Source organism: Dipodomys merriami, unplaced genomic scaffold (genome assembly GCF_024711535.1).
Source record: "Dipodomys merriami isolate MVZ:Mamm:240054 unplaced genomic scaffold, mDipMer1.0.p SCAF_6, whole genome shotgun sequence".
Classification (NCBI taxonomy): Eukaryota; Metazoa; Chordata; class Mammalia; order Rodentia; family Heteromyidae; genus Dipodomys; species Dipodomys merriami.
In genome coordinates, this window is record NW_027206179.1 from 73,361,595 (window position 1) to 73,383,806 (window position 22,212).

Here is a 22,212-nt window from a genome sequence, read left to right on the forward strand (position 1 = left end):
GTTTTGGTGTGATAAAAATGTTCTCAAGTTGATTATGATAATGGTACAATTTTGTGAATATACTAAAAACCACTGAATTGTATATTACAAATGTGTGATTTGTAAGATGTATGAAATATAATAAACTGTTATACCCTTGATATTGTGATTTTATCCCGTTGAAGAGGAGAAAAAGAAAGATATGAGATCATTCTTTTTATAAACTAATTTCATTTATTCATTAATTCACTTATTCACTTATTCATGATTATTTTATGTCAACTGATTCATAAGTCTCATATTTTTTCTATACTAAAGAGTAGTCTTACCACAATACAAAAAAGCTTATGATAGATTCTTTGATTTTTTTATAAAGGCAATTTTATCATAAATATGTAGTTATAAAATATATATTTTTTAAATTTAATTTAATTTAATTTTATTTGTGAACATACTGTACAGAGGGGTTACAATTACATGGGCAGGATAATGCGTACATTTCTTACCAAGCATTGCAGCCTCCTCCTTTGTAAAATATATTCTTGATGTCTAAAGCTCTAACTTGTAAGAATATAGTAAAAATATAAATAGTACCCAACAAGTAGATATAAGTATTCTATGTTAATCTATGCTAATCTAGCTTTTCATTTGAGTTCAATCTTTTCTTAAGAAGTAAGTACAGAGCTAACAAATAAGTAGGAAGAAGAGAAGGTAAAGTGCTTGATTTTCTTACCTGGTCCAAATGCCTGTCTCTCATGAGCTCATACTCATTTTGTAGTGTATGTTGGAACAGAGTCCAGATAATGTGCTCTAGCTCTGGGTGGTCAGAGAGGAGGCGTGCACATAGGGTATTTAGTCGGAGATATGCCAGCCGGTATACTGTAGATATAGTAGAATGAATCATGCTTACTATTCACTTTTAAGCACAAGTAGATTTTTAAATTTTTTTTATTGTAAAAATACTGTACAGAGGGGTTACAGGTACATGAGTAAGGTAATGAGTATATTTCTTATGGAGCATTGTTACCTCCTCCTTTGTTTTTCCCCTACCATCCCTCCCCTCCCCCGAAGTTGTAAAGTTAAGTTTTCAACATAGCGTACAAGCAGATTTTTAAAAACCATTAAATCGCTACAACCACAATGCTGTTAGCATTGTGACCTTACCATCACCACTGTATTCCTTATGAATAAGTGATTCCTGGTACTAGGTTAGTGCTAGGTATACAAAAGACACCGTAATACTTGCTGAATTAGCTATTCTATCACAAAACTGAGGCAGTGGTGGAAGGGTAGAGGGAGGGGAAAGGTCAAAAAATATTGTGCAATTAGATAAATCAAATAAGACTTGCTTCAGTTTTGGGGTAATTACTCAGCAGAAATGTTGGAAATTCTCACTACCAATATTCAAGAAGGATAATTCTTTTTAAACTAATGGAAATGCCCATGTGTATTAATTTTTCCAATCCTAAAAGCAAAATATAACTATTCTATTCATTTCTCCATGAAATACCAACAGAGAACACTCTGAAAAAAATGGTAAATGTCTAGATTATCTAAGTGAAATATGACTGTGATATAAAATCCATAGTCTATTAAAATATTATGATAAATACAAGTTTGGAAAAAAGAATTTTATTCTATCTACTTCAAATATACTCTCAATTTAAAATGTACCCTTAAAGACTTGCATAAGATACAGAGAACTTTTAAAAACTAACACTTTGTCCTAATGGTTCTAAAACTTTATCACATATCAGACTTGACTAAGGGTTGGTTACAACAAAGACTCTGGGGGCCTATCTTAGATTTTCTCAGTGACAAAGTCTAGGTGGAGCCCCCAACTCCTGCTGGCTTGGGATTATCTTTGAAATCTACTTCCCTAACCTAGGGGAATATTCTATAAACTTCATTACATTTTTAATGTGAATAACCTGAAAAATGTCTGGGACTTGCAGGTATGGACTTGCATGTACAGATATGTAAAAGTAACCTCTCTACCCACAACATATATACACAATCAGAGAATGCTATACATTCTATACGTCTAAATATTCTGCAAATGTCCAGAAGATGTGTCTGTATTAGTCACTGCACATTACATAGTCTCAACTCTGCATACCCAGCATAAACTCTGCATAAACAGCAATAACATTAATGCAAACAAAGGAACAACCACAGAAGCAGTAGCATCACTAATGTCTAACATTTTCTGAGAACATTGTATGTACTAGGCATTGTTAAAAATATTTTATTGGATTAACTCATTTAATTATCTAAAAAAACACTTATTATAATAATGTAGCTTATTATTATTTTAAAGATGAGGAAACTGAGGAACTGAACTATAAAGTGTTCAAAGCCACACCTACTAAGTAGAGGAGCCATGATTTCAATCTAGTCACTCTCTTTTCAGAGACCGTGCTCTTGAAAATAAATCTTCTACTAACCCTTTTTGTAAAAGAGTGAAAGGGAGGTAGATTTCGATGGCTTCTGAGTCTGTAATGCTGAGGTGGCTTGTGTCTCAACATTTGCAGTAGCATTCACACGTGTTGTTGAACCTTTTTTCTTTGGGGATCTTAAAGGAGAAAGATACCTAGATATAGTCAAAGAGAAAATCATCAATAGAAGTTTGCAGACATATACTGAAATACATTTTACCTATTTGATCTGTTATTCTATATCAAATTCTCTAAGCAGGTTATTAAAATTCAAGCGAGGGAGAAAGCTTAATGATTATGTTTCTTTCAACAACTTTATTTTTAGGTTATTATCTTTTTTAAATTTTTGTCCATCATGGGGCTTGAACTCTGGGAGCTATCCTTGAGCTCATCAGCTCAAAGCAAGCACTTGATCACTTGAGCCACAGCACCATTTCTGGTCTTCAGGTGGTTAATGGAGATAAGAGTCACACAGACTTTTCTGTCCAGGCTGGCTTTGAACCACAGTTCTCAGATCTCAGCCTCCAGAGTAGCTAGGATTACAGGAGTGAGCCACTGGCGCCCGGCAGGGTATTATCTTATATCCCTCATTCTCCAAATTAGAAATAACATCATATGAAAAGTTATATTCCCTACAACTTCTATGAAGTATCTTGCATTGCCCTTATGCTCAAAATCTATTTGAAGTTTTAATGAATAACATAAAATATCCACTTACATATCTGCTGCCGTGTGATTATTCTGGAGAGGGAGGTTGAGAGGACAAGCAGATTCAAGGTGATCTACTGGTCCTTCTCGGTCCTTTGATTGTTTAATAAGATCAAATAAAGGTGAATCCTATAGGAATCAAGGTGTCATTTTAAAACAAAATTAGTAAGTATGATTTTCCCATGTAGATAAAAAATAAAATTGATTGATATGGTTACCCTATCAATTACAACTGATAAAGGCATTTGAGAAGTCAGGATGAGATCCTTTTCTTTACTTTGAAATTCTTGATTACTAATTTTTTTTTGATTACTAATTTTTGTACTTACATATACAAAGTAAAAAAGAGCCTTAAATAATTACACAGGTAGGATATCCTTTATTAAATCTTTGGGACAAGGAATATTTTAGATTTTACTTATGTGGGTTTTTTTAGCTTGAAATATTTGCATACACATATAGAAATATCTTAGGGTTTGGATCCATGTCTAAACCCTAATCTATCGAAGCTTCACATACACCTATATACATACAGCTTGAACGAATCTAAATACTCTTTTAGTACCATTTTGATTGTGTTCTATCATATGATCTCACTCATAAATTACACCTATATACATACAGCTTGAAGGAATCTAAATACTCTTTTAGTACCATTTTGATTGCGTTCTATCATATGATCTCACTCATAAATTTTTAGGTCTGAGGTGGTATAATGTCTGCTTAGATGAGCAAGACTCTAGTCTCCATTCCCAGAATCACAAAAACTTGCAGATATTAAAGCATTTAATGTTTCAGGTTAGGTATAATAAACCTACACACACACACACACACACACACACACACACACACACACACACACACACACACACACACACACACACACACACACACACACACACACACACACACACACACACACACACACACACACACACACACACACACACACACACACACACACACACCAACGTTAAAATGACCTAATTCTAATGAGTAATGAGTGGAAGATGAATATCAAATATGAAGAAAACTGAATCTGGAAAACTATGGATAAGTGGCAACCATTGAGCAGGTAAGAAAAGGCCATATGGAAATCTAAAAATTAGGAACGCAGTAACAACAAGGGAACCCTTTGGAAGCAGTGAAAACCAAGCAATGAGGGGAAAGGAAATTAGCAGACAAATTAGCATTAGTACCAGTAGGAAGTGCAATTCAGAATATGGCAGACTTCTAGATAGTCTCTTTTTTTCGTTTTTAACTGATGAAAAAAGGGTTTAAAAAACATACATTTATTATGCAATGAGTGTGAAACAGAATCCTCTGTCCTAAAAAACTGAGTCCAAGGAGGATCTACCACATTAAAATGGACAGGATCAAGGAAAAGATCATAGCATGAATACTGTATCTACCAGACTGCTTCCTATCTCCATACCCTAGGATATTTGCAGCCTTGATCATATCCTCTAGCCATAAAAATAGAAGAGTCCAAGCTGAGTATACATGAGTTTAAGAGTCTATCATGAGTTTAAGAGAAAAGACCTAGAGGCCTTAAATGAGGATTTCTTAAGAAAACATTCTAGCAAGTTTATAATCTCCACCCCGGAACTCTGAGCGCTGAGCTAATTTTCAGTGACTTGTTCTTATGCATGAGTTACAATCAAGTATTTGGGGCAAGTCTCTAATATGAAAATGAGAAAACAAACAAAAAAGCAACTTGAGAAAAATGTATAAAGAGCAAGTTTTGAAGAAAAAAGTGGTAAATTACTCAACAGTCCTTTATGATAAGTTACTCATGATTAGGACATACATTCCTATATACAACTCATCTACCCCAACAACAAAAAAGCTTTGAAGAGCATAGGTTCTGGAATAGGAAAGCTAAAAGCTTAATTCTGTCTTCAATCTTACTAGTAAAGAGAAGTTTTGCTCTCAGAACTGGTTTCATTTCCTCAACAATAGAAAGAACCACACCATGTTGCAGGGGAAATAAAGTGGCTTCACTGTAGCACTCACATATTTAACTCTTTTATTCTTTTTTTCAGTGACTGAGAATGAACATTTTGAGTACCTTGAATGTATCTATGAATTCATTAAAGATATGCTCTCAGGAAAAAATATGCCCAGGAAAAAATATCCTTTTAAAATTTACTTTTTCTTTATGAGGCATCATGTAGGCCCTCATAAGTTGAATTTGAATGAAGAGATACAACAAAAATTGATTATTTTCAATCCTTCTTCCATTCCAACGGAACAGTGAAAGACAGGCTACATTTTTAATAGTGCTCAGCACAGAAAGCATTCTCAAAGCAACATTGGTGACAGGCCTGGATTGTCTACTATGGAGGCATCAGTGGAAAAGAGTTGGAAAAAGAAAACTTTACCTCCCACATGATGTAATTTTTTACTGTCAAATTATTGGTTTTTTTTTTTTACATTCATTAGGGGCATGTAAAGGACAATTTAAATAGTGGCTTTCATTTTAGTAATGTTAACAATTAGCACCTAGAAGATTCACTCTAGTTACTGCATAGCTATACTTAGTGTTTCACATTTTATAGTCACTGATGAATTGCTCTTTTCTTAAGTATATGGGTATAAACCCATATACGTTCTGGAAGAATGGCCTACTCCCACTTTCCTCTAATGGTAGGAGGAAGAACAGTGCAGTATACAAACCCATAGCTATACACAGGGGTTCAAGCCTAGCTGCTTATTTGTTACAAGACTTCAAGCAAGTTATTTAACTTCACTAGGATAAATGTAAAGTGAAAATATTAATGATAATAAGCTATAATATTGTGAGAATTGAATTAATACATGCTAAGCATTAGAAACAATATTAGCAAGTCTTATTTACATGTAGTTCTTATTTATACCTATAAATGCCATTACACAAACAACAATGTATTTGTTCAAATGCAAATGTATGCCTAGTTATCCATCTATCTACCCAGTCATCTATTCTGTACTAGGAAGTAGGGACATTAACAACCCTCCCCTCCAATTGGCAGACATATCTGTCTTCTTCACCTTATTCAACATCTTTACTTGAAGTCTAAGAGAGTAGTTGCTTCTATGTCCTCCTTTAATTCTACTACATATTCTTCATAGCATTCATAAGTACTTGAAATTATATCATGTATTCATTTGTTATTTGTTTATCAACTATCTCCCACTAGAATAGAAGATGCAGGAAAGTATGAGTTTTGTTTATTTAGCATATTCACAACAGTATTCCTAAAATGTAAAAGTGCTTTGAGACGGTTTCTCTTTGCAATGCACGGGAAAATCTGCAGCTGAATTTTAAATATGCTTCATATATTCCCTATATATATCATTAATATTTGTGTCATTCTATAGATGCTTCATATTTTTAAAAAATAAAATCTTATAGTGGTAGCAGAAAGGATGTGTGGAAGATAGAAAAATTGACACTAAAAGATGTATAAATCTTCAAGCCCTGGAATCTGTGAATACAGTTACATTATATGAAAGAGATGGTTTCTCAATAAACATTTGTTGAATGAATGATTTAAACAAGAACATTAAAGTGCTCAAATCTCGGTGGTTAACTCTGCCTTAAAGTAAGTATGAGAGTAAAAATATGTTTCTGACAGGCACTGGTGGCTCATGCTTGTAATCCTAGCTACTCAGGAGGCTGAGGTCTGAGGATTGCCGTCCCAAGCCAGTTGGGGCAGGAAAGTCCACGAGACTCTTATCTCCAATTAACCACTAGAAAACTGGAAGTGGTGCTGTGGCTCAAAGTGGTAGAGTGCCAGCCTTGAGAGAAAAAGCTCAGGGATAGTACCCAGGCCCTGATCAAGCCCCATGACTGACAAAACATTACAAATTATATATATATATATATATATATATATATATATATATATATATATATATAGTTACATAACTAAATCTTTAAAAAATATTTTTGGTGGTAGTGGGAAGAAATTAACCCAAGGCCTTGTGCATACTAGGTATGCACTTTACCACTGAGCTACATCCCTAGGTCTCAAAGTATTTTTAACTACTACTTTCTCCCATGTTCTCCTTATAATTTCATCAAACAAGCATGTGCACTTTAGCCATAAAGCATGTAAACTGTTTCAAATGTTTTTCTGAAGACTTTTTTTGGGAAAAGAGCTGTACAACCTGGAGTAAAACTGAAAATTACTTTTATCTGTGAATCACTGTCCACTGAGTATAAAACATTCACTGAATACCTAAAATGTACCAGCACACAGATTTTGTTCTTGTCCAAATGGTACTTAGAATGTGGTGGGAAGAGGCAGAGAATAAGCAAGGAAGTAAGCATGTAATGACAAACTCAGAAAAGTTCTATTAGAAAACAGTAAATATTTGTAAAATGAGTAAAAGTTCTGACTGTAGGAGGAATTAATATTATAACAGAACTGATACAGAGTGAGAAACAGACATGGAATGGGGAACAAGGCATGGAAATTCTTGAGGGGAAGCTGGCCTGTCTGAAACTGATGAAAGACAATGTTTTGCCAAATTTTGAAGGAAGAAAAGGTCACTGAATAGGAAGTATAGAAAGGGTAAATAATAGTTCAAATGTCAGGTCTAAATATGCTTGCACTGCTTAAGTGATAAGTGAGGAGACATCAAATGATGTACTAACAATGCCTATGTCTATAGTAAGCTAACAACACACATCCTCTGATTAAATGATACAGTTAAAGCAATTTTCCTCAAATAATTTCCTGCCTCTCAACTAGGGCCTGTATTCCAGAAAATCAAAATAACCAGATTTTTAGCTTATGGAAATCTACCAAGTATCTTTTACTCATATTTTTAATCCCATGATAGCTGATATTGCATCAACTTTAACTTATTCATAGTGCCAAAGTTTTATGTTACAAATTGTTTACTAATGGAACATTGTATAGTATTATTTTCAAAAACTAAAACTAGCCAAGCACAGTGTCACATGCCTGTAATTCCGGCACTCAAGACCCCGGAGTAGAACAATCACAAGAGGCCAGCCACAATGCAGAGGAAAAATCCTGTCTCAAAAATTAATCAATTAAAATAAACTGAAGAAATTAAAACAAGAAATTAAAATAATTAAAACAAACTTAGAAACTTGAGCTAGAGGCTACGGATGTGACTCGGTGGTACAGAAGACATGCCTAGCATGCACAGAGCTGTGGCTGAGTTTCCAGTACCACAAGGGAAAAAAAAATAAGATAGAAAATTAATAAAGTATTTCATTGGCTTTGGATTTTGTTGCTTCTACTTCTAAGTTGTAGGATTTAATAATCTTTAAAGGTTCTAACTCTAAAACTGAAGTAGTCACTTTAACTGTTTTCATAAATATAAAGCCAGATACTAAATTTGAACCAAAAAAATTAACTTGGGTCAGGCCCATTAGGGCTATACATACAAAGAGTCTCCCTCACACATTTGGATAAAAGTTAAAAAAGAAATACATACTAGCTATATGTCCATGAGTAAATAAAAATGAACAGGGTCTAACATATGTGAATGTGCAAAAAGAATGTCTTCATCATCTCCATCTTCCTTCTTCTTTGCCAAACAGAACATGGCTAAAGCTTAACTACCTTTGTCCCAGGACCCCAAGAAAAGGAGTTAATACGTTTTAGAACATCTAGCTTTAGTTTTCAATTATATTTTATCATGTAAACTCTATATTCTGTCATGGCCTGTAATTTATTTGGAAGGCAGTATGTATTGAAGTCCTCAAGGAAGTTTATTAAACACAGGTCAGGTTTCCCTTCCCCCACTCAAGACTGATAGAGTCAGAAAGGGTGAACAGCTACATTGTAGATGAACTCCTGAACAGGGCTAGGGTAGGGCTCTGAGGTTAAGTATTTGCCTATCATGTGTGAGCCCCTGGATTTGACCGCCATATTTAAAACTTTTTTTTTTTAAAGGAAGTATTCGAGTAAAAGGAAAGAAAGCTCCTGAGCAATTCTACCTCCTCTCTCATGCACATTTCCCAACTATATACGATATATATTATCTCGTATGTCACATATGTATACATTATAGAGGTGGCTAATATACATGTTTATATATATGCATCTATATATACATATATAAAGAAAGAGAGAAAGAGATTCACTATCTCCTTAAGAACTGTATTTTTCCTAAATCTGATATTAAAAGTGATGAACTTTTCAGAATATTTTATAGGAACTCCATTTCTGGTTCTCTTAGGTTTGAAAAGGTCTCCTTTCAATCCTTGCTCAACTTCTGTTTCTAGAATAATGATAACCCCAGTAAATCTGAAGTATGTTAGAATCATAAAGTACAGTTTCAATTATGAAATTCAGAAATCTTCTAAGTCATAGCAGTCAATTTGCTGGTAGAAAACTTTGGATTTTCTTTTTCTTAGCCTTCTGGCAAATGTAACGAATGTAAGAAAACAGAGTATTAGAAACATATCATTCAGTGTACTTTATAAGTCTAATTTTAACTTTATTTCAGACACCCTAGGCTAAAGTGTTCTGTCTGCCAGTAAAGGTACTATATTGTAAGACAGAACTGTAACATTTCTATCACACCTAGATTTTTGATAATTCTGATTTATGACTCAAAGCCATTATTACTACATATTTTATAAGCTATTTTTATTTCTATCACTACTAAAAGTTTACCTTCATGATTCTGTCAATTTAGTAAAGGTGCTAGTAATTCAGCATCTACTATATGACAGGTATTATATTTTACATACATGGTATCATTTAATCCTCTCAATTAATATATAAAGTATATAAAATTATTGCTGTATTTTAGAGACAAAAGTTAGAGGCATAGAAGTTAAGAAGTCTGTCCATGTTATTTAACCAGTGAATGGTATGGTAGAATTCAAACCCAGTCCACTGGTTTCTGGAACGTGTGCTGTTAGCTACTACATTAGCAGGTAAATTTTGTTTCTTCGTCCATTCTTGTTTGCCTGTTGCCATGCCTGAACCATGTTTCCATGTTGTTGTCTATGCCTACAATTAGCACCATCACACCTCCATTTGGCTAGAGATGCTTAGAGAAACAACACATTAATAGTAGCAGTACCTACCACATAGATTGTTGTAAAATTAAACTACCAAAAGCTTTCCTATTGTTATCATTGGGATGTGGGATGTCCCTCAAAGGCTCCTGTGTTCAAGGCCTTGGATGCTACCCTGTTGAGCTACGGGCTCCACTGTAGTGGAACCTTTATAAGGTGGGGCTTTGTGGAAAGAAATTAGATCACTAGAGATAAACCCTTAAATGGGATCCTGTTCCCCTTCCCTTCTTTCCTTTCTCTGTGCTTTCCAGGTACTATGAGGGGAGCACCTTGCTCTACCACATTTCATGTCATGATGATTTGCTTGAAACCTCTGAAATCATAAGCCAAAATAAGTCTACTTCTTTTTTTTTTCTTTTTTTTTTTTTTTTGTACTGGTACTGGGGCTTCAGCTCAGGCCTGGGCACTGTCCTTGAATTTGGTGCTCAAAGCTATTTATGTCAGAGCTCTACTTCTGGCATTTTTGATGTTTGCTTAGAAATTAGGGAAAATTTCTTAGAAGAGGTTATGCCTAAAATGAATCTTAAAGAATAAGTAAACAGAGTAATAGAGTACTTAGAAGCAAGGGAAGAGAAATTGTGGCCCTAGAAAAACTAAGGTAGCTCATTTATAAAATATGGAAAATAATACTTCCTCATAGGATTTGTATTATCCATTTTCTATTACTATGAGGAAATACTGGAGGCTGGGTGACTTAACAACAATAACAACAAAAGAAATTTGTTTTATTTGGATGTTGAAAATCCAAACAACACTGAGCTGGTGCTGTTAAGGGCTCCCTGGTAGCAATCCCATCAGGATGAAAGGTCATAGAGTAAAAGAGGAAGGCAAAGCCAAGCATGGTGGTAAATATCTGTAACCCCTGCACTTAGGAAGCAGAATCAGGACTGTGAGTTTGAAGCTACCCTGGACAGGAAGTCAGGGCACTAGGAAGGGCCAGACTCCCTCTGTAATAGCACTCTAGTTACAAGTCAGGGTTCCGTGAAAGTTCCTTCTAGGACAAGGCTCCACTAGGTTGAATATTACCACATGGAGAACCAAGATTTGAATACATTTAAGCCACAGCAAGGTTATTCTGACAATTAAATGAAATGGCAAAGATAAAGTGCTTAAAATGGCACCTGCCACAAGATTACTTCTATAGAACTAAAACACAGATTGCACACACACAAAAAGGAATCTGTGACTCTCCGGATCTAGACAGAAAACTTTTTTGTCTTTAAAACAATATTCAGAGTTGGAGCTGTAAGCCTATCTACTTGAGAGGCTTAGAGTAGGACTGTGGTTTAAGGGGACTTCAGGCAGAAAAGTTCACAAGACACTATCTCAAAATAACCTGGAATAGCCAGGCATGGATGGCAACTCAGGAGGCTGAGATCTGTAGATTGTGGTAAGAAGCCAGTCTGAGCAGATTAGCCTTGGAGACTCTTATCTCCAATTAACCAGCAAAAATTCCAGAAGTGGAGCTGTGGCTCAAATGGTAGCGTGCTATCCTTGAGCACAAAAGTTGCAGGCCCAGAGTTCAAGCCCCATGATCACCCCCCCACACAAAATAATCTACAGAAAAGGGATAAAGGTATGGCTGAAGTGGTAGAGCACCAGTCTAGTAAGCACAAAGTCATCAGCTCAAATCCCAGTACCACATTCCGCCCCCCCACACACAAAATAAAAATAAAAAAGGAAATCCCCGTGGCCAACTTATAATGAACACTTAGTACATGTTTTTAAAACATTAACATCCAACATAGCCATATAGTAGATTAAATTAAATACAACAAACCACAAATAAGAACACTGACAAAATGATTTGCTTTCTGACACTGAATGAAAACTGTGAACAAGATCACCACCATAATCTCTGACACTGGTTATTTGTACACTCATAGACCATTCCTAAATTGGACATAGTTAGTCTGTATAACAATATGCAAAAGTAATAGCATTAGCCTATAAAAATCCCTGCAGAACTTTCTGAGATCTCCTGATTTGGTGAAAAGCAGCTGCCACATAATGAGAAGACTTATTAAAAGGCACATATGACAAAGAAATGAAGTCTCTGGCCATCATCCAATGAAGAACTGAAACCTGCCAACAACCACTTGAGTGAACTGTCAAGCCAATTCTCCTACCCTAGTAAAGCCTTAAACTACTGTGGAGCTGGTTTACAACTTTAGGATGGCTCAGAACAAAACCTGAGCCAATCCAGATAGCTAAATTACTCACATTCCAGACCCAGGGAATTACAGAAGAGAGATTAACATTTATTATTTTGAGTTGCTACAGGTAACACAATAACTTATCAATACCTAGTACAGTAGTTGATAACAACTACAATGAAAAGATGTAACTGAATAATAACCTTTTGAACTAAACTAGGCATATTTTTTCTGTAGCACTGTCTCCATCCAGCATTCAGGCAAGCTGCCTCATGCTATTACTTATCTACTCAAACTGTCAGCATAATTGTTCTCTGTACTACACTCTATTGCCCTGAATTCTGTCATGTTACTAAATCCATGAGAAGAACCAGACTCACTGTCAGCAAGATTAGCCCAAGGCTCATCGAATAAATAATACTGATAGAAGTAGATGCTAAATGTATGTTTGGTTTTTTTTTTTTTTTTTTTTTTTTAATTTTTAGGTCCAAGACTGAAATTCAGACTCAGTACCTGATGTTTTTACTTACTGGCTAGTGTTGTAACAATTGAGCCATGTCTCCAACCCCTATATGTGTGTATGCTTAATAATCTTTCATAATTAGCACACATTTATAAAGCAAGTATACTTTTTCCCCAAAACTAAAAGACAACAAGTCTATAAAGACCTGATATTCCTAGAAGAAGTTCTGATTATCTAAGTAAGCATAAGGTCTCCAGTGCTATTAGAAAAATAACAATAGGGGAAGTAGCAGGCAGGAATTGCTATTGTTTCTGGGTATTTTAAGGAGTATTACTGGGCCTACATTACAGGAAATGTTTTTGCACTATCCTTAGCTAAATTCTAAGACTGTTTTGCCTTTCAGAAGGAAACTAGTTTAGAAAATAGAAAAGACTTGGCCCTGACCTTCCTGACAGTGCTCTTTCTTTTTTACTTTACTGGTCCTTTAATACTGATATTCCTCTGGATCCTCATGTCAATATATATGTCCTGGTTAAGCCACTATCTATCATTGACTAAAACTGGTCTTTTAAGCTTCAGATTCATGTTTTCAATTAGATACTGAAAATTTCTAATATGAAAGTCACAAACATATCAACTATGACATGTTCAAATGTTAACATGAACTCATAACTATGAGGTTGGGAGAAATAGAGTGATGGAAGAGGTGACACTGAATAAGAATCATTACACTTACAAATTGGCATGTTGAATTCTAACACTTTTGTACAATTGCAAAATAATTTATTTTAAAATGAACTCATTACCTTTGTTACTAATGGGCTAGAATACCTTCAGTATCCTCTTCAGTTAACTATGTTATCAACTACTTAATTTTCCCTACCTACATATGTTATATATTTAATTATCCTTAATTTCATCCAGGTTTCTAAAATTTTGATTTCTAATATATGTATATCTCTAAATTTAAAACTGGCTTCTACCAGGTGCCAGTGGCTCTTTCCTATAATTCTACCTACTCAGGAGGATGAGATATGAGGATCACTGTTCGAAGCCAGCCCAGGCAGAAAAGTCCATGAGACTCTCATCTACAATAAACTCTTCAGAAAAAAACCTGGAAGTGGCACTCTAGCTCAAGTGGTAGAGTGCTAGCCTTGAGCACAAAGAGGCTCAACAGCAATACCCAGGCCCTGAGTTCGAGCCCCAGGACCGGCAAAACCAACACACACATACACATACACACACACACACACACACACACACACGCACGCGTGCGCACACACACGCACACAATCACACACACAGAGGCTTCCTGTTGACAGTATTGGAGTTGGGTCTAGCTTTTTATCTACTGATAATTTTTACTAATTTGGCTGGTTAGATCATTTACATTTAATGCAATTATTAATATGATTAACTTAAATCCTATATCTATTTGTAAATCAATAGAAAAAATGATCATCTTTTTTTAAAAAAAGGTCCTAGAATATTGAGCAAAGGTCATAAAAACAAGCAACAATAAAAACCCCAGAAAGAACCTTGACCTTAATCTCGAAGCTTCTATAAAAGCAAATAGCTGATAGGATTTAATCCCCAGGATTTAATCCCCAGCATCTCCCTAGAATAAATAAACTCAAAGGGTTGTGGACTTAAAGTATCATTACAAAACTTTCTTTTTTTTAAGTATAGGGGAAAATCACTAGGATTTACAGTTCTTAGAATTGATACCAAAAGCATAATCCATAAAGGAAGAAACATAAACTAGTCTTCATCTCAAAAATAAAAACTTTTCTATGAGAAAAGCCCACAGTATTTAAAATAAAAAAAGAATTCTTAAAACTCAACAGTAAAAAAGTAATAATCAATAGAAAATGGGCAAAGAAGATGAAATACAGATTATGAATAAGCAGAGAAAAAGATGTTCATTAACCATTAACCTGATGGAAAATGCAAATAATAACCTCGACATATGAACATGACTAAAATAAAAAAAAAATTGATGAAATCAAGTGTAATGAAGAGACACTGAATCAGTCGTGGGGCCTGAACTCTGGGCCTGGGCGCTGTCCCTCAGCTCTTCAGCTCAAGGCTAGGCTCCACCACTTGAGCCACAGCACCACTTCTGGCTTTTTTTTTTTTTTTTGCTTATGTGGTGCTGAGGAATCGAACCCAGGGCCTCAGGCATGCAAGGCAAGCGCTCTACCACTGAACCACCTTCCCAGCCCACACAGTGGGAATTTAAAATGGTTCAACCACTCTGGAAAACTTTGATAGTTTCTTATAATGCAAATGACACACCAAGCATACAACTATACTCTTTGGGTGTTCATTCTAGAGAAATAAGATCATGTTCTTTTTTTGGGGGGGTGGGGGGGTCCGGTCGTGGGGCCTGAACTCTGGGCCTGGGCACTGTCCCTCAGCTCTTCAGCTCAAGGCTAGTGCTCTACCACTTGAGCCACAGCGCCACTTCTGGGTTTTTTCTTTTTGCTTATGTGGTGCTGAGGAATCGAACCCAGGGCCTCAGGTATGCAAGGCAAGCGCTCTACCACTGAGCCAACTTCCCAGCCCAAGATCATGTTCTTATAAAGCCTATAAACACAAATGTTCACATACACTTTATTTGTTCAAGTAAAACACTGGAACCTGTCCAAATATATTCTTCAAATGTGTAAGCCTAAAGAACTGTAGCACATACATAGTATAAAATATGTATGAAAAGGTCTAAATTCTTTTATAGGCAATATACTAAAAAAATGATTTTGAGTTAAAAACTAAACTATTTAGGCAATATACTCAGTAAATATCCAGGAAATTAAGCTGAGGGAGGAAAAGTTAAACGTTAAAAACTAAATCTTGTTAGATTCCAATTATGTAACACTTCTGAAGTGGCAAAATCTGAGAGCAGATTAATAACAGTCAGAGGTAAGGGGCAAAGATAGGTTATCCAGAGTAAGTGGGGCCATTCTTGTGGTAATGGAACTGTTCTGTATCTTAAGTTGGTCAGCTGCCAGGTAGCCCTTAGTAGGGGTGGAATATTGTATAATTTCCCTTGAGCACATCTTATTGTATTGAGAAAAATGGTCAGAGAAAAGGAGTCTTAGGCCTGTCTGGTCAAGGAGACTTCCTGCCAAGCTTTTTGATGTAGCTGGGTCCCAGCTAATTCCATTTGCTTGCCACAGGACTCCTGCTGGGAAGGGAATTTCATGATTCTTAGGTCTGTCAGATAAAGTTCCATATGTACAATGACAAATGCCACAAACAGATACTGCTGGCAGAACAAAACTGAAAGAATGTAGGTGTTTAAAAAATTCTCTTTTTATCATCAAGACAGAATCCTACTCCTAGCATTTGAGAGGTTGTGGCATGAGAATTGTGAGTTTAAGCCTTATATGTTTTAGAAAATCTAAACGAATGAATGAAAAAAAATTTAAAAGCCTGATTCCCTAATATTGAAGCAGAATTTTAAATTTGCATTTCAATGAGTAAAAAAATGCTAAGCCATTATTTCCTCTAGTTATCAAGATTTTTAAAAGTACATTTTTCTTATAATCATTAAATACTGAGGTAATGAACATTAAATTGTAAGACCTGCTCTTCCTCAAGAAGAAACTAATTTAAAGATGATCAATAAAACAAATGTGAAGATGCCAAACATTAGTTTTACAGGATAGCCAAAAAATCAGATTGTTGTTTTATATGGCAGTACATATCTAGCTTTGTTAACAGTAAAAACAAGAATGTGAGTTTATCAAATAAAAACAATACTCTAGCCATAGGACTTGATAGTGATTCTATTAGTAATTTAAAATGATTTCATTTAAATACAGTCTATCCTACATCATACACCACAAGTTTATTAACAAGCAAATTACAAGTCTTGTCAAATTCATCTTCAGTGAGTAATCTAAGGGAATCCTGAAAAAGCTCTAGCTACATTAGATAGTAAAGCAAGAGTCTCAGCTCTCTCTCCCAGAGAGTACACAGCACATCTCACACAATTCTGCTATTTCTGACCAACGAATGTTCCAATATTTACAGTTAAAAATCAACTAGATGATTTTAAATGTTTTAAAACATCAAAGCACATTTCCTATCATCTAAGTTTATTTAAGTATAATTTTATATACAGAAAAGCACATGGCATTTTCTAAAGAAAAATTAAAGTCTACAAGAAGTAAATGTATTCCTAACAAGTCACATCCACATGGTAACAGTGATGGGGCTTTAGTGGTTTACATGTATGCTCATGTCAGAACTTATTCATTCATTTCTCAAATAATTTAGGATAGACGGTAGTTCAAGTCACTCTGAGAACTTTATGCTAAGAATCAGTTTAAAAGACACAATAAAAAGTGTTCTTAACTATAAAAAGAATCTTAACTATATTATTCTCTAATTGGAATTATTGAATTATATTATCATAAATCATACTATATACATATTATATATGTATATCATGTATATGATTATGTGTATAGTATATTACTATATAATATATACTCTATAATTTGAATAATAATGATTGAAACCTAGATAGTTATAAACAGTTGACTTATTTGGACAGTGATCTTTTTCCTTCTAATTTTATTTTAATTTCACCTATGAGCCTTAACATTAACATATTTCTTATATTAAACCTTGTATAGTTAAAAATGAAGCCACTGAGCAAGGGCCTGATTAATGAAAGCTATTTTACAAGTACTAAGTTTGAAGAATACTGTCAAGGAGTCAAAAACAAAGCAAGTTTCCCCCCATTTATGAGGTAGCATGCAATCAGAATTAGATGCACAGAATTCACACACACACACACACACACACACACACACACACACACACACACACACACACACACACACACTTTGAGGAGAGCTGTATAAGGGAAACTAAGGCCCTTTAATTGGGTAAGCAGTTGCTCTAGACCACTTGAGCCGCACTGTCAGCAACTAGATGAACAAAATTAGAAATTCCTAATTGCCATTAAATCTTGTAGACATGAGCTTGATGAGTGAATTTATGGGAGAGGAGGCTGAAAATACTGATTGAAAAGGCCTTTTAAAGTTGATCAGCTAAAGATTAATCCCTGAAACACAAGATTCCTTCACTCTTTTCATTTATCAAGAAGGCCTTCTTTTGATCTTTCTAGATAGAATAGTTTGATCCCATCCTTTTTTCCTCCCAAGTACGTATTTTTTTTCAGAGCACTTGTTGATCACCGCAAGTTGATCACCTGTCTCCCACACATCAAGTATAAATCCAGAGATTCTGTTTTATTCACTGCTGCATTCCCAACACTTAGGAAAGCATCTGGCATACATCTGGCATTCAGTTAATAGTCCCATTGAACAAACAAACATCAGTAGAACCAGAGAAGAAGATAACATGAGAAAGCAGGGTGGGGTGTTTGGAGATTTTGTTTGCTTTGGGTTTTTGTTTTTGTTATCCTAGAAGGAGTCTGAGCTCAGTTTACTTGCTTGGTGGTGCTCTACCCTTGAGCCATTCTTCCAGACAAGCTTTTTGCTGTTATTTGGGAGATGGCATTTCTATCTGTTCTAGCTGAGCTGGCTTCTACTTGAAATCCTCTGGCTCTCAGGCTTCTTAGTAGTTAAGATTCTAGATGTGAGCCACCAGCAGTATCCAGCTACTTCATTTTACTTTGTTTTGTGGTACTGGGGATCAAACTGAGCAACATTAGCCACCAAGAACACCACCAGTGTGGCCCATCAGAATGATTTTCTAACATGACTACTGTTTGTCTATATGTGAGCAAAAGAACTATCTAGCAACCTTTTTGGGTCAGGTCAAAGGGTGCAGTTCTGTTTAATTTAAACAACAACAACAAAATGTGAGCTTAAAGACAGCTCTTTTGTAGAGACAGGCACTCCTTCCTGTCTTTTGTTTAATTGAGGAAGTACAGCAACATCTGGCATTGATAGAAAATCTTCAAAATTTCCAAGATTCAGTTAAGTGAAGCAATTAAAGCAACATACTAGTAAAAGAAGTGGCCAATAGAAAGTTCATTCTGGAATGGATAACCAGTGTCTTGGAACCTTTCTCACAAGCCTAGATCTTTGAGTGTTCCTATCTGTTAATGAGCCAGTCTTTCTTCCATTGTAATTGGGCTATGAGCATAACTTCCTAAAGTCAAAAAAAATTTTTTTTTGTTTTAAGTACATTTGAAATAGTGTTCATAGAAATAGACTTTTAAAAAATCTGTCATTTTTTAAAAAAAAATCCAGTGCAATATGTAATCTCTTTTACTTTGAAGGTAAAACCTTGTTAAAGATAAAAATATTAAATTTAGAAGCTGGACTCTGGTGGCTCTTGTCTATCCTAGCTACTCAGGAGGTTGAGATCAGAGGATCACGGTTCAAAGCCAGTGTGGACAGGGAAATCTCAGACTCTTAACTCCAATTAACCATCAGAAAACTGGAAGTGGTACTGTGGCTCAAAGTGGTAGAGCACAAGCCTTGAGCACAAAAGCTCAGGGATAGCACCTAGGCCCTATGACCAGTAAAAAATAAGCTTAGGTAATGAAAATTGAGATCCACTTTTAGGAAAAAAGTAGATCATTTCCCTTTTGTTTGAATAGTCTATTAAATTTTGTCAGTATGTTCTAATGGATTTTTTTTTCTATCAAGATATGTATGGGGGCTGGGAAGGTGGCTCAATGGTAAAGCGCTTGCCTTGCATGCATGCATGAGTCCCTGGGTTCGATTCCTCAGCACCACATAAGCAAAAAGAAAAAAGCCGGAAGTGGCGCTGTGGCTCAAGTGGTAGAGCGCTAGCCTTGAGCTGAAGAGCTGAGGGACAGCGCCCAGGCCCAGAGTTCAGGCCCCACGACCGGATCCCCCCTCCCCCAAAAAAATATGTATTATTTAAATACACAAAAATGAAATCTGACAGGCATTTTCTTTCCACTTTACAGTATGGGTATAACAAAAGTATCTAGTCAACATTTATCTTTTTTCTTTAAAACTTCACAGTTCATGTAATTCTGAGAAACTTTTAGCATTCTATTATTACTATTATTTATTTTATTTTCATGGTGCTGGGAACTGAACCTACAGCTCTGGGAGGGGAGTCAAGCACTCTCCGCGCTACACTCAGCCATACTGTTATTTTTTTCAGTGTACTTCCCTTTCCTCCAGAATTTTTATGGAGTGACTTTTCTTTTTTCTTTTTGCCGGTCCTGAGCTTGAACTCACAGCTGGGCACTGTCCCTGAGCTTCTTTTGCTTAAGGCTAGCACTCTACCACTTGAGCCACAGTGTTACTTCCAACTTTTTCTGTTTATGTGGTACTGAGGAATTGAACCCAGGTCTTCAAGCATGCTAGGCAAGCACTCTACCACTAAGCCACATTCCCAGCCCACTGAAGTGATTTTTTTTCTTTAATGGATTTCCCTCTTAAAATTGCTATCCAGATGACTTACTTGCATTTTTATTGAGCTATCCATTTTCTCCAGGGATCTAAAGTAATAAGGTACAGTAAGCCACCTTAGATTTATAGTCTATTTCTAGGGTCAACTCAGAAACAAATGCAAATAAACAAGATGCTACTTCTGATCTATTAAAAAAGGCTGATAATCATCTGGTTTGGGTGGGGTTGTGAGAAGCTAGGTACAACTGATAAGGGATGCAAATTAAGAGAGGAGGAAATTTTCTTAGAAATGAAACTGCCTGGCTATATAAATCACAGATACATTTCTATAGGAGAACAAAGATATAAGGACAGTTGATAAAATCCTATGGGGATCTATACTGGAATGGCATTAAATTTATAGATTCGTCACTTATACAAGTCTTCTTTCATGGCCTTCACTAAAATTTGTCTTTTTGTTTATATTTAAAATTTTGTTTTTTGACTTTATTTATTGCTAAGGTATTTTATACTACTTTTGGCTGTATACTGAATCTTTTTGATTACATTTTCTAGTTGATTACTGCTAGTACAGAAATGTCTACTTGATAAAATCAGTAACAATGAACTGAAAAGACTAATAAAAATTGTTTTTAAGTGAGACATGTAATTCTTTGAAATGACAAGATCAGGTTCTTTTATGAGCAGAGTTCCAAGTTGTTTTTCTCCTATAAACCACATCAATGTTTATGATTTTTACTATGAATAGGGTAATGACACTTACAATTGAACCTGACAACTAGAAAAACCAATTCTTCTAGTTTATAATTTCCCCTTCCTATATTTACTTCTGAATCATTCCAAAGCAACAAATTCATTTTACGAAAGACAGCAGTTTTCTCTCTTATATTTTAAGTACAACTACTATTTTATACTTATAAGTCAAACATGAACAACCTTTTCTTTAAATATGTACAAATTTGTAATAAGCATGTAATTTCACTAATGGGAGAACTGTGATCTATCAGACATTGGCTTTCTTAAAAAGAAAAAAAATCTTTTCCTACCCTCATCCTCAGTCATAAGTTTAAAAAAAATTTGATGTTGCTGGGTGCAGATGGCTCATGCCTGTAATCCTTCCCATCTCTGGGAAGGAAAGTCCGTCAGACTATTATCTCCAATAAAACTACAGAAAACCAGAAGTGGATCTGTGGCTCAAGCAGTAGAGCTCTAGCCTTGAGCTCAGGGACAGTACCCAGGCCTACAGTTCAAGCCCCACAATAACAACCACAACAACAAATTCAATGTTTATTGAAATACACTCTGTAGATTTCTGACAAAGTATTCTGTGAGCTGTTACATTCACAAAAAGACCCCCATTCTAATCATTTGAAAGCAGACATACTTCCTTACTCTGTATGTAATTTGGCACAGTAGTATTTTAATCAATAAAGGTGACACTGAATGCTTGCCACAGTATTTTAATGTACAAATGGATGGAATTTTCTAAGATTAAATTTCCATCAACATGTTGTAACTTGGTGTTTCAAAAAAGTTTAAAATATAGAATCAGATATGTAAAAGATAAACTACCTTACTTAATAGTTACTAAGGTATGAAGCAAATTTCTGAATATATATATATATATATTATATTATATATATAATATAATATATTATATTATATTATATTATATTATATATATATATAATATATATATATAATATATATATATATAATATATATATATATATATATATATATAACCATAATAAAGTCAAAAACTGGACCTAGGATTCTAGGTCCAGTTAAAAACTTTAGAAATTTGCTTCCCCTACTGTTTTCCTAGTTGTACTTCAGAAGAAAAGCCCAACTAGTGAAAAAATGAATAACACATAAATGATATATATGCTTGATGAATATAAGGCAGATTTGTATTTTATAGTTTCTCATATGCATGTGTATATATGTACACGTATATACATATATCTAATGTGTGTAATTTACTGATGTTTTATATTGTGATATGAACTACATAAGTATTTCAGTTTTA

At 34.9% G+C, this 22,212-nt stretch overlaps 1 protein-coding gene across 3 annotated transcripts in view; it reads right to left on the minus strand.

Moving 5' to 3' along the window:
• Rb1 (RB transcriptional corepressor 1) overlaps positions 1 to 22,212 on the minus strand; it is a 131,929-nt gene that overhangs the window by 17,504 nt on the left and 92,213 nt on the right. For 2 of the 3 annotated variants that reach the window (XM_070003195.1, XM_070003199.1), the window contains 3 exons: positions 3,136 to 3,254; positions 2,427 to 2,572; positions 713 to 858 (listed from right to left, as the gene is read on the minus strand). In XM_070003195.1, coding sequence (XP_069859296.1) covers positions 713 to 858; positions 2,427 to 2,572; positions 3,136 to 3,254 — 411 coding nt within the window. The remainder of the gene's footprint in view (positions 1 to 712; positions 859 to 2,426; positions 2,573 to 3,135; positions 3,255 to 22,212) is intronic. The other variant, XM_070003196.1, reaches the window with a different exon arrangement.